At 44.5% G+C, this 14,224-nt stretch overlaps 1 protein-coding gene across 2 annotated transcripts in view; it reads left to right on the forward strand.

The window, feature by feature from the left end:
* usp42 (ubiquitin specific peptidase 42) overlaps positions 1–14,224 on the forward strand; it is a 96,460-nt gene that overhangs the window by 76,706 nt on the left and 5,530 nt on the right. The window contains exons 17-20 of one of the 2 annotated variants that reach the window (XR_010977420.1): positions 2,014–2,172; positions 5,200–5,303; positions 11,493–11,560; positions 13,815–13,972. Coding sequence is in view for 1 of the 2 variants with exons in the window: in XM_068056596.1 (XP_067912697.1) it covers positions 2,014–2,172; positions 5,200–5,303; positions 11,493–11,531 (302 nt within the window). In the remaining variant the exon portion in view is untranslated. The remainder of the gene's footprint in view (positions 1–2,013; positions 2,173–5,199; positions 5,304–11,492; positions 11,561–13,814; positions 13,973–14,224) is intronic. The other variant, XM_068056596.1, reaches the window with a different exon arrangement.

Raw genomic sequence — 14,224 nt, forward strand, 5'->3', positions numbered from 1 at the left:
CTAATAAGTTTGTTTGTTTCCAAATGGGAGTATATCCTGTCCCGAAGAATCCTCTCTAATAATTTCCCTACCACTGATGTAAGGCTCACCGGCCTGTAATTTCCTGGATTATCCTTGCTACCCTTCTTAAACAAAGGAACAACATTGGCTATTCTCCAGTCCTCTGGGACCTCACCTGTAGCCAATGAGGATGCAAAGATTTCTGTCAAGGCCCCAGCAATTTCTTCCCTTGCCTCCCTTAGTATTCTGGGGTAGATCCCATCAGGCCCTGGGGACTTATCTACCTTAATGCTTTGCATTAAGTCCTCGAGGCGGCCAACATCCCCAGCATATACACCCTACTAAGCCGCATGGAAGATGGCAGGATCCCCAAGGACACATTGTACAGCGAGCTCGTCACTGGTACCAGACCCACCGGCCGTCCATGTCTCCGCTTTAAAGACGTCTGCAAATGCGACATGAGGTCCTGTGACAATGATCACAAGTCGTGGGAGTCAGTTGCCAGCGATCGCCAGAGCTGGCGGGCAACCATAAAGGTGGGGCTAAAGCGTGGCGAGTCGAAAAGACTTAGCAGTTGGCAGGAAAAAAGACAAAAGCGCAAGGAGAGTGCCAACTGTGTAACAGCCCTGACAACCAATTTTATCCGCAGCACCTGTGGAAGAGTCTGTCACTCTAGAATTGGCCTTTATAGCCACTCCAGGCGCTGCTTCACAAACCACTGACCACCTCCAGGCGCTTACCCATTGTCTCTCGAGACAAGGAGGCCAAAGAAGTAGTTAATAGTGAATCGCAAAAAATGGATGAAACTTCAGTTAATATATTAGCTCGTCTTAGCTTGATGCTGTTTTAAATAAAACACTATTTTACTTCTATTCATAATATAAATGTTTTAAAATTGTTACACAGGGCTAATCTTTTTAACATTTGCATTTAATATGAATCTCTTCAGAATCCTTATGCTTGCTATTAAAGATACAAACTATTACAAAAGCACAGTCCTTTAGATTAACTTACCCTCCTGGGAAAAATGATCTTTGACTAGTGCTCCATCTGATCATGCAAGAGTTCCAACGGGGAAATTTACTGTTTAAATCTTTGCATCAGATGCTGTTATTGGCAGTGATTGACTAATGCAAATTCCAAAACCCCTGTTGGAAATAGCAGGGTACCAGTAGGAGACTGCTATTCTCTCTCTCTCAGTCCAGATGTTGAATCGTCGTTGTGTAGGATCTGGAAGCTATAAGCTGTGCAGCGTATCCCCAGCAGAAGTATGAAGCTTTACGGGGGGATGGGGTAGGTGCAAGCAGAATTTTAAGAAAGTACAAACACTGTAGGGTGCCAATGTCCCTTCTGCAGCTGCATTAAATGAACCAGTAGCAGAACTGTACACGACCATTTTTATACCCGTACTGGACCAGACTTCTGGATATGTCAGCAGTAATGGCTGAATAAAATAACTTCTGAAAGCAATTATAGAAGATAATCCATATCTTCAGAATAGCGACATGAATATATTGAAGAAATTTTATTTGTAAAGTTTATGAGCTGAGATGAAAATACCCAGCCTACCTGTATGTGATAGACAAAAATAGGCTGGGCCTAATTGGATTTGTTTCCTAGGGCATGTACAGCAGACCTTTAGTAATCAACTTAAGATTGTATTTCAAAGTGCATTAATAGTAAAGCAGGTCTCATTTGTAGCTTAAAGTAAAGCTAGAACTATGATGTATTAGTTCTATGTCTATCTTGTATTGGATGAACCTGTGATGGGTAGAATCTAATTGGAGTAGGTGATTGTCTATTATCTGTACCAGAATAAGAAATACCTTTCCCAAGTTATTTCTAACCATTGTTTTTTAATTAATTTATTGTGATATACTGTTTGTAAAGCCAATGTGATTGTTATGTATGGACTGTTAAACTATTGTATTACATTGCTGCATTTATTAGATGTTTAAATCCTAGATGCCATTTTTTCTAATGATTCCTTATTACTGTACTTTTTATTTTCAGAGGAAACATTGAACGAGCATAATGGAAGTTTAAACAGGCATCTTGTGGACTGTGTTGGATCAGGATCTCTTTCTGACCATCATAGTGACTGGCCCAGGCAGAGGCTGGAAAATGGCAGTGATTCACAAAAACCTTATTCAAAATTCGATAAAGAACACTGTAAGTCTATTAATATTTTAAATATTTGACATGGAATTTAAATGCCTACTTTTCTTCAGTGTTCCGTGCTTCTCAGTTGACTCTTTGCTGAGAGGTTAGGATTTTTAAGTTCTACACATCTGTGAGCAGTAGAGGTTCAACAATTTTAAAGGTGATCAGTTGAACAATGGCAGAGTTGGAGACAAAACAATCTACTCTTGTTAGTTGAAAGTTAATTGAGGCGGGAGCAATGCACTGTCAATTCAGTCCCACTACTGCACAGCTCATAGCATATTATTAGAGTTTTCCCACCTACCAGAAGTTAGCCAAATTAAACACTTTATTAACCCCGCCCCCCCCCCCCCCCCAAGAATAAAACCGACCAAATCGGGTGTCTTTAAACAATAACATTAACTATTTATTAATGAACTAAATCTTAAACAATACTAAGATAAATCTATGTCTAAAGACCTTATAACTTATTTTCTAACCTTCATGCACATACACATACATTCAAAAACCAACAGTTAAACAGTTTCGATAATATTAGAGTTGTTTCTAATGGAAAAAATAAATCACTGGGTTGTAAGTCGAGTTTGGAAGTAAAAAGAGGAATTTGCTACCTCCAACAATACAAATGTTCTTTTCTGGGGGGTTTCTCTCCGTTTAGGCAATACAGGGCGTGAAGATAAATGTAGATATTTCTGCTAAGAGAGAGGGATCCTTCCTTCAGTGTAGTGCAAGCTTCGCTGGTCTCCAGTTCAAACCGGATATAGTCAGTCTTTACACACAGTCAAAAGTTACATGTGACCTCCTCTCTCTCCTGCTGTTGCCTAGGAAACAGGTGTGGCTGTGGCACAATGTGCCCCATAGTTTTTAAAGGCACACTGTTTTTAAACAGAGGAGAAAAAGAAGTTCCAAGACATGCTTGAATTCTTTTTTTTTCTATTATTCAGCAGCTGCACTTCAGGTTCCACATCCTTTCCATCATCTGCTGACTTCCATCTGTCCCCACAACAGTTCCCCTGTGGCGGAAACCATTATCCACACTGTTGTCGCGTCCAGAATCATTATGCTGTCTCCCACTGACCTTCTAATGTCCACTCTCCACAAACTCCCAACATGCAAACCACAGCAGCCTGAATCCTGTCCCTTCCTCCACCAACTCATCACTGACCTACACTGGTTCTCCATCCCACAGTGTATCGAGCTTTCAAATCTCCCCAAGGCAGCGCACCTCTCTACCTTGGCAAACGTCTCCAGTCCTGGTTCCCCTCTGCACCTTTCAGTCCTCCAACTCTGGGCCCCTGTATACCTCCGTCCCTTTGCCCCACCATTGGGAGCAGAGTTTTCCATTCGCTTGGCCTTGCTCTCGGAACTCCCTCCTTCAAAAACCTCCACAAAACCCATTTTATCAAGCGAGCATTCGGTCACCTCTTCTTGTCTCTTTAATATGACTGAGCCTGTTAGCATCCTTATGCATTTTGTAAATTGTCTTGGAACATTGTGTATGTTAAAGGTGCTATATAAATACAGAGTGTTGCTGTAATTCATTAAGCAACAGTAGTAAAACATCAAGAGTTTTTTTTAATGATTCCATTTCAGATCAGCCAAATCAAGCAAATTTGAATTGGGTAGTTATAAATCTAATAAAATGTATTGGATTGAAGTAGAACTAAAAATGATGTGTGGCAGGAAATTGTCAGACTGTTCATTAAAGTCCAAATAATGCAAAAGTTTATGCTTGACAGGGCTGCATTTGATTGGGATAAAATTCTGTAATGTTTTGGCAATCTGGAACACAGGTGCATAGCCTCAGGAGTAGGAGTTGATCATTTAGGACTGAGTAGCGAAATTTCTTCACTCAAGAGTTGTGAATCTTTGGAATTCTCCACTCCATGGGGTTGTGGATGCTCCATTGTCAAGTATATTCAAGGCTGAGATAGACAGATCTTTGGTCTCTTGGAATCAAAGGATATGGGGAGCAGATAGGAAAGTGGGGTTGAGGCAGAAGATCAGCCATGATCGTATTGAATGGCAGAGCAGGCTTGAGGCATATGGTCTACTCTTGCTCCTGTTTCTCATGTTCTTAATCATAGAATCTTACAGCGCAGAAGGAGGCCATTCGGTCTATCGTGTCTTTAAAATGGCCCAATGCCCTCAGAAGTTGCACAGTGAGAAATCTACAGCGCTTCATCCACTGATATGAGCTTTAGAGTGCTCTCCAAGCTTGTTAGTTTTGTTGATTGCTACATGGGTTACACAGCCTGGGTGGTATGTGTAGCATCATTTTAAGTTGCCCTCCTGCAGTTGCCTTCTGTTACTGCACTTCCTGTTGCAGATGGGTGGCTGATCATCGGTGTGTTTCTGAGGTATTGAACTGTCCGGCCAGTTTGTCCTTCCCATGAAATTTAAAGCTCTGGATTCCTGTGGAGAACTGATGAAACTCACCTGCTGAGGAGAGCCACAGTTGAAGGACAAACCAGGAAGTTTAGTGTTTTTAAAAATGCAAGCTGAATGTTTAGTTACATTTGTATTCAAATAACCTTTTGAAATGTTGTTGTGATATTGTTGAAAGAGTTCATATGCCTTTATTTTAGTGCTGGTGCTGGGATTAGACATTCCAATTCCACCAATTAAAATGTTTAAAGTTTTAAAGATAATTTGAACTGGCGCAGCAATACCTGTCAGCTTGTCACTGCTGGCATTTAGACTCAGCAAATTGAAGGAATAACCACCTGCAGCCTGACCTTGTTCCTCACTCACCAAGTATGGTTCTGTCAGATGAAGGGCTCACCATCTTGTTTGCCAGTGGCCCAGAGAGAGGCCGTTTCTTCTGATTAGGGAGGATTTTACAAATCTTATTTGTAACTTTCATCTGTTATCATGAGGATACTTCCTTGAGACATTGCTCCATTATAACCTGCATGCTCTGGTCTTTGTCTGATTTTTATTATCCACGCTCAAATACTGAGGTCATTGAAAAAGAACATTTGAGCTTTATTTTTTAGTAGCTGAAGTAAATTTGAATTTGATTTCCTTTTCTAGTACGAGAAAAGCACTGTTCACACAGTTACAAGGAATATGGTCCAATGGACAACAGGAATGATTTGACTAGTGTTGGTTCTTTTAGGGATACTACAAGGTGGAAGGTATGTTCACATTAATTTATTTACGAATTATTTTGAAATGGGGTCGCTTGTGATGGTTTGATATTGATTAAGTTTTCAAATATTTTGTTCAGATTAGCAACATCTACATTACTATCTGGTAAGTGGCGATTAGGTGGAACATTGGCTGAAACGAAATGTTACTTTCTGGAGTTAGGAACAGGAGGATGAGATTCAGCTCCTCGTCCCTGCTCCACCATTCGTATAGATCATGGGTAATCTGTACTGTAACTCCATATCCCTTAATGCCGTTCGTTACCTGACAAAAATGTTATCGCTCTCAATCTTGAAAGCTTTAATTATCCCAGCACCCACAGATTCCAGAATTCCACTAAACCGCATGTGAAAAAGTGCCTCCTGATTTTCCTTGGAAACGACCGAGCTCTAATTTTAACATTATGTTCGCTTGTCCTTCATCATAGGAAGTAGTTTGTCTCTATCTACCTCATTGAATATTTTTAACACTTTCCCTCTGATCTTATCACCTCTCAATCTTCTATGCTCGGGAATACAGGCCAAGTTTATGCAATTGAATTGGGCTTGAATCCAGCTCGGACCAGTGCAATGTTGCTTTTAGATCCGTGCAGGGAAAATAAACACCAGACTGAGTTAATAAAAGCAAAATACTGCAGATGCTGGAAATCTGAAATAAAAACAAAGTGCTGGAAATGCTTAGCAGGTCAGGCAGCATCTGTGGAGAGAGAAGCAGAGTTAACATTTCAGGTCAGTGACCCTTCATCAGAACTGCTTACTTTTTAAGAGGAGGCGGTTAGGGTCAGGAAACTGTCAAAATACGTAGGGCGGTGGCTTGGCGGTAATGTCACTAGACTAGTAACCCTGTAGTGGGCTAATGCTCTGGGTTACCAGTCTGAGGACATGGGTTCGAATCCCACCATGGCAGATCGTGGAATTTGAATTCAATGAATAAATCTGGAATTTAAAAAAAGCTAGTCTAGTGGTGATCGTGAAACCATTGTCGATTGTTGTAAAAACCCATCTGGTTCACTAATGTCCTTTAGGGAAGAAAATCTGCCATCCTTATCTGGTCTGGCTTACATGTAACTCCAGACCCACAGCAATGTGGTTGACTCTTAACTGCCCTCTGAAATGGCCCAGCAAGCCACTCAGTTGTATCAAACCGCTACAAAGTATAAGAAAGGGAATGAAACCGCATGGACCACCCAGCATCGACATAGGCATTGGAATCAACGATGGCAAACCCAGCCCAGTCGACCCTGCAGAGTCCTCCTTACTAACTTCTGGGGGCTTGTGCCATAATTGGGAGAGCTGTCCAACAGACTAGTCAAGCAACAGCCTAACATAGTCATAATCATGGAATCATACCTTGCAGGCAATGTTCCAGACACCACCATCACCGTCCCTGGATATGTCCTGTTACACCAGCAGGCCAGACCCACCAGAGATGGCGGCACAGTGGTATGTAGTCGGGAGGGAGTTGCCCTGGGAGTCCTCAACATTGACTCTGGACCCATGAAGTGTCATGGCATCAGGTCAAACGTGGGTAAGGAAACCGCCTGCTGAATACCACCTACTGACGCCCCCACCCCCCACTCGGCTGATGAATCAGTGCTTCTCCATGTTCAACACCAATTGAGGGTAGCAAGGGCACAAAATGTCCTCTAGGTGGGGGACTTCAATGTCCATCACCAAGAGTGGCTCAGTAGCACCACTCCTGACTGAGCTGGCCGAGTCGTAAAGGACGTAGCTGCGAAACTGGGTCTGCAGCAGGTGGTGAGGGAACTAACGAGGGAAACACATACTTGACCTCGTCCTCATCAATCTACCTAGCGCAGATGCACCTGTCCATGACAGTATTGGTAGGAGTGTCCACTGCACAGTCCTTGTGGAGACAAAGTCCTATCTTCACACTGAGGGGACCCTCCATCGTGCTGTGTGGCACTACCACCGTGCTAAATGGCATAGATTTCGAACAGATCTCACAGCTCAAAACTTGGGCATCCATGAGGCGCTGTGGGCCATCAGCAGCAGCAGCAGAATTGCATTCAACCATAATCTGTAACCTCATGGCCTGGCATATCCTCCACTCTACCTTACCATCAAGCCGGGGGACCAACCCTGGTTCAATAAAGAGTGCAGGAGGGCATGCCAGGAGCAGCAACAGGCATACTTAAGAGATGTCAGCCTGGTGAAACTACAGCACAGGACTACTTGCATGCCAAACAGCAGAAGTAGCATGTAATAGACAGGGCTAAGCAATCCCACAACCAACGGATCAGATCAAAGCTCTGCAGTTCTGCCACATCCAGTCGTGAATGGTGGTGGACAATTAAATAACTGACAGGAGGAGGAGGCTGCACAAACATACCCATCCTCAACGACGGGGGAGCCCAGCACCTCAGTGCAAAAGACAAGGATGAAGCATTTGCATTCACCTTCAGCCAGAAGTGCCGAGTGGATGATTCATCTCTGCCTCCTCCTGAGGTCCCCAGTATCTCAGATGGTAGTCTTCAGCCAATTCGATTCACTCCGTGTGATATCAAGAAACGACTGAAGGCACTGGATACTACAAAAGCTATGGGCCCCGACAACATTCCGGCAATAGTACTGAAGACGTGCTCCAGAACTAGCCGTGCCCTGAGCGAAGCTGTTCCAGTACAGCTACAACACTGGCATCTACCCAGCAACGTGGAAGATTGCCCAGGTATGTCCTGTGCACAAAAAGCAGGACAAACCCGACCCGGCCAATTACCGCCCTATCAGTCTACTCCCGATCATCAGCAAAGTGATGGAAGGGGTCCTCGATAGTGCTATTAAATGGCACTTGCTCAGCAATAACCTGCTCACTGATGTATTTTGCTTTTATTTTGGTGTCACTGATGTTCAGTTTGGGTTCCACCAGGGCCACTCAGTTCCTGACCTCATTACAGCCTTGGTTCAAACATGTACAAAAGAGCTGAATTCCAGAGGTGAGGCGAGATTGACTGCCCTTGACATCAAGGCAGCATTTGACCGTGTTGAATCAAGGAGCCCTAGCAAAACTGGAGTTAATGGGAATCAGGGGAAAACTCTCCGCTTGTTGGAGTCATACCTAGCACAAAGGAAGATGGTTGTGGTTGTTGGTCAATCATCTCAGTCCCAGGACATCACTGCAGGAGTTCCTCAGGGTAGTGTCTTAGGCCCAAACATCTTCAGCTGCTTCATCAATGACTTTCAATCATTAGGTCAGAAGTGGGGATGTTCGCTGATGATTACACCATGTTCAGCACCATTCACGCTCAGATACTGAAGTAACCCATGTCTATATGCAGCAAGACCTGGACAATATCCAGGCTGGGCTGATGAGTGGCAACTAACATTCGCACCACACCATTTCTAGGGAATGACCATCTCCAACAAGAGAGAACATTCAGAGGCATTACCATTGCTGAATCCCCCACTATCAACATCCTGGGGGTCACCATTGACCAGAAATTGAACAGGACCAGCCACATAAATGCTTTGGCTACAAGAGCAGATCAGAGGCTGGGAATTCTTTGGCAAGTAACTCATCTCCTGACTCCCCAGTGCCTGTCCACCATTAACAAGGCACAGGTCAGGAGCGTGATGGAATACTCTCCTCTTGCCTGAATGGGTGCAGCTCCAACAACAGTCAAGAAGCTCGACACCATCCAAGACAAAGCAGCCCACTTGATTGGCACACCATCCACCACCTTCAACAATCACTGCCCTCACCATCGACACAGTGGTAACAGTGTGCATCATCTACAAGATGCACTGCAGCAACTCAGCAAGGCTGCTTCGACAGTACCTTCCAAATCCGCGACCTCTACCACCTAGAAGGACAAGGACAGCAAGGGAGCACCACCACCTGCAAGTTCCCCTTCAAGCCACACACCATCCTGCCTTGGAACTATATCGCTGTTCCTTCACTGTCGCTGGGTCAAAATCCTGGAACTGCCTTCTAACAGCACTGTTGGTGAACCTACACCCCAAGGACTGCAGCGGTTCAAGGTGGCATCTCACCACCACCTTCTCAAGAGTAATTGGGGATGGGCAATAAATGCTGGCATAGCCAACAACACCCACATCCCCCAAACGAATAAAAAAATGAGTCACAGGTGTAGGTGGGAAGAGACTGGACCAGGGGAGAAAAGATAGTCAAGATAGGAAGAAATGGGTTCAGTGGGGCATGGGCAGGCTGAAACGATGGTCTACCAGGACAGTCCTGTTTGTGAATTTTGGGAAGGAGGTAGAAGCGAGCTGTCTGGGGTTGTGGGTCTATGAGGTTGGACGCTGTAGAGGGAAGACCTCCGGAGGAGATGAGGTCAGTGACAGTCCTGGAGACAGTGGCTTGCTGTTCGGTGGGGGGGGGGGTGGAGATCATGGTCCAGGGGGAGGTAGGAAGAAGTGTCTGAAAGTTGGCGCTCAACCTCTGCAGGGTAGAGGTCGGTTTGCCAGACAACAACAGCATCACCCTTGTCAGCAGGTTTGATCACATTGTTGGGGTTAGACCTAAGAGAATGGAGTGCAGCAAGTTTGGAGGGAGACAGGATAGAGTGAGCGAGGAGTGGAGAAATCGAGACGGCTGATATCACGCTGACGCATTTCAATGAAAAGATCAAGAGTGGGTAACAGGCCAGTGGGAGGGGTCCAGGTGGAGGGTGAATACTGGAGGGCGGGTGAAAGGGTCCGTGTGACGGGGGGAGGACTGCTGGTCAAAAGTGAGCCCGGAGCGAAGACAACGGAAGGTGAGCTCAATCTCATACTGAGTGCAAAATTCATTGAGATGGAGATATAAGGAGATAGAACTGAGTCCTTTGTTAAGTGCCGATCGTTCAGCGTCAGAGATGGGAAGGTCAGAGGGTGTTGTGAATACGCGGCAAGGGGTCAGATTAGGAGAAGGGTTGGGGTCAGAGAGCAGCGAAGGGGAAGTAGGATCTGGAGGGGCTCACGAGCTGCTGGAACTTGGGTTCCTTAACATCTGAAAGGAAGAGAAGTTTTTTGTTAATGCGCGGATAAGACGAAGGGTGAAATGAAACTGCAGAGCAGAGCAGATTTGAGATAAGGTGAGTTGGTGCTTCTGGAGAGAGGTCAAGTGTGTACATGTGGCAGCGCATGGCACTGAGTGTGGATCTCAGGATGTGGCAAGAGCAGCAATCCGAGGTAAAGGCCTGCTCAGGTCGGGAAAAAGACCCCGAATGATCCACAGTGGACCAGAGCCCGACCGGGCCCAAGTCCCTCCAATTTCACCCCCCGCCCGAGCCCAACCCGACCATCCCTTTACTTACCTTCCAAATGGGAAGCTCCACGAAGCTGCAGCGCATGTGTGATGACATCATAGTCTGCTCACTGCGCAGACTCAGTTTTGTCCCGGACTCCCAGCTCAGCTAAGTTTTTTATTTTTAATACTTACTGGCAGAGCACTTACCGTGTGTGTCCGGCCTGGCCCGACCTGGATTTGGCCTGACCCGAGCCCGAAAGCCGGACCCGGAAGATGGCCCAGCCCGATCTGACCCGAACCCGACACATGTCGTTAAGTCCCGTCTGATTCGGGTCGGGTAGCAGGCCTTTAGTCCGAGGACCGTTGTAAAGCAGTTCTGATGAATGGTCACAGACCTGAAACGTTAACTCTGTTTCTCTCTCCACTGATGCTGCCAGACTTGCTGTGTATTTCCAGCACTTTCAGTTATTATACCAGATTGAGTTTCTCTTGCATACTTGCGCTATCATCTGGTTGTTGCTTCATATCAGACCCATTGGAAACCTTTTCAAAGAATCATCAATGAGCACCGAAAGGAGGCCATTCAGCCCATCATGTTTATGTTGGCTCTTAGAAAGACCTATCCAATTAGACCTGCTCTTAACATACAGCCCTGAAAATGTTTCCTTTAAATCTGAGATTATGCAACCTGTGTGTGTTCAAAGCTGATGAGAGTTGAGTGCAAATGTTCCATTCTCCAACTCTTATACTCCTCAACACTGTTATAAATTAAAACTCCCAAATCTTCCCTGAGAAATAATAATTTGTTGAAGCACACTTAGTTCAGAAAATAAAAAAATGTTTGCCTGTGTGAGTTGCATTATTTCAAGTGTTTCGTAAACTGATGCACTTGTATACATTGCATTGACCATGGGCCATGTGTGGAGAAAACTGTAAGCATGTGAAATTGATGGTTATATTTTTTGCAGATTGGTGAAAAGAGATGTGAAGAGCAGAAAACCCAGTAAGCCTGCATGTAAGAGAAACTTTTATACAGGTTAGTAATTAAAAACAATGGGAAAAAACTCATGAATTTATAGGAAATTTTCTTGTACCAGACCCTGTTTCAGATTAAGATCTAGAGAACTTTGTAGTAGAGCCAAAAACAGTGAACTGGTGGAAATGTAATTTGAAGTGTTGCGATGAGTCTTGAGGAAAATTAATAAGCTGACCAGACTTGAAAATAGAACAGAGGAAAATCCAATATAATAAAAGCAAAATACTGCGGATGCTGGAAATCTGAAATAAAAACGAGAAATGCTGGAACCACTCAGCAGGTCTGGCAGCATCTGTGGAAAGAGACGCAGAGTTAACGTTTCGGGTCAGTTTAACGTTTCGGCCACTGACCCGAAACGTTAACTCTGCTTCTCTTTCCACAGATGCTGCCAGACCCGCTGAGAGGAAAATCCAAGTTATTTAAGGCTATAAAACAGCCTGAGGAGGAAAAGTCTTATTATAAGGTTAAACACAGCAGGACCTAGACCACCGTAGTTTAATAGGAGATTTGAAGGAACCTGAAAACGAGCAGCAATGTTGTAAAATGTACAAGTGCGGGGAAATGAGATTAAGGATTAACTGAATAAAGTGTTAGAAAAAGAAAGAGAAAAATGGATCAACAACAAAGGGCTGTAAAGGCTTTAAAGCTACATTGATAGTAGATCGAAGATCAAAGGGTAAGTTATAGAGTCAACTGGGGAAAACTAATGCATGAGATTCTGGATGATGCATCAAATAGAATCTTCAATCCCCCTTAAGGAGGACAGACTGTAGACAGAGTCCAGCCGTTGTGAATGTTACCAAGTGTTTCATAACACGTAGAGATCAGAAAAAATATTCTGTGCAGAAATTGGAAGATTAAGTATCCTGTAGGTTCCTGGGCCAGATGGGATTCATCCTAAAATCCTTAAGGAACTAAAGGAGGAAGTGAGAGATGCCATGGTTGATATTTTTCCATAGCTCTACAAATATTGGAATTATGCTTAAGGACTGATAAATGTCCTGATGTTACATAAAGACGGAAGTTAGAAACCTAGCAATTACAGCTTTGTTGCTGAAACACCCATAATGATTAAAATGCTTGAGGGTGTTGTATAGAATACTTTATCCAAGCATCTAAAGTATGCAGGTAACATAGAGAGTAGTCAGGCAAGTTTTGTAAGTGAGAGGTGAAATCTTAATAACCTCTTAAAATTTTGAGGAAGTAACCAAGTCAGCTGTGGGGTTGAGCCAGTAGACGTGGTTTAATTGGATTTTCAAGGGTTGCCCTTAAACTGGTTTTTCCTCTGTCATCTCTCTAACACAGCTATCCACTTAGCCCCCATTCCCCTGCCCTTTGAAATGTTTCTTTTTAAAATATTTATGGAGTGACTCCTGACAACACAGAGCATGCGCAGAGCGATCGCGGGCAACTTCACTGTGTGGGAGCATTTGCCAGTTCGCCAGTATGAATGTGCAGATGTGCACGCTGATGTCACCACACAATGACGTCTTCACCCCTCAATAGCTGTGATGACCTCCTCCATTCCCTCTAAAGGTACCCCACTCTCCTGCCATCCCCGCCTTTATCGCCACTTTCAATTTCCCGCTGCCTCGCTGCTCACCGCCCCCTCCCCCCCCCCCCCCCCCCAGGTCGCTCCATCCCACCTTGCCGCTTCTTCCCCTCAGCCGCTCCATCCTGCCTCGCTGCTTCCCCTCCCCCTCGGCCACTCCATCCTTCCTCGCCAGTTCCCCCACTCCTCTGGCAGAGTGAGAGCAGTTGAGGGGGGAGGGAGGCAGGCAGGGAACGAGCAGATGTGCGCGGGAAGGAGCACCGAAGAGAAACAGCGATGGCGGGAGTGAGCGAGGTACTGTTGGGGATGGGATGGTGGCAGTGATCACAGCCATTGAGGGGTTTGGGTTTAATTCACTTTTTCTGTCAAATTGAGCAGCACCGTCTTTGTTACTGGCAGCCACCTGAGATGTCGTAGACAGTGACGTTTCAGTGGATGAGGCTGCATTTGCGCATGTGCCAGTACTACGCCACTTAGTAGTTGCGTTGTCAACAAACGCAGTTAAACATTTATCCATTTTCCTTTTAATAGTAGTGGTGGAAACAAAATCCATGATTTTTTTTTAATGTCCTAACAACCTTCTGTGTAAAAACATTTCTCCTAACCTCTCCCTTTGTTCTTTTGGTGATCTTAAATTTATGCCCTCTAGTTTCTGACCTACCAAGCAAAGTACTTTTTTCTTATTTACCTTATCCAATGCAGCTCTTAACCTTCTCTGCTCTTAATGGAAAGAGCCGCAGTTTTTCTAGACTTTACTCATAACTGAAGCCACCAATCTGTTTGCTATGGATAGCCTTCAGGGATATGGATCAAGTACTTCAAAAACAAATTGACCAAAAGCATCAAAATAGAACTGACTGGTCAGTATTCCTACTGGTGTTAAGTTAATGATGATAACTCTCTTACTCGTTCATTTAAATGAGTGATCACACGGAGTGTTAATGTTTGATGAGGAGAGATGCAGTGCTGATCTGAATTGGTGCGTGTTTTTGTCATCTGAGGGCTCTCGTTACCCAGTGTATTTTTTAGCTTATTACTCTAGGTATTTCTCTTGGGTTTAATGCTTTAGATAACTCCTAGAAGCCCAATGTCTTGTTTTCCTTTAACTTCCT

The sequence above is a fragment of the Heterodontus francisci genome, chromosome 24 (assembly GCF_036365525.1).
Source record: "Heterodontus francisci isolate sHetFra1 chromosome 24, sHetFra1.hap1, whole genome shotgun sequence".
NCBI lineage: Eukaryota > Metazoa > Chordata > Chondrichthyes > Heterodontiformes > Heterodontidae > Heterodontus > Heterodontus francisci.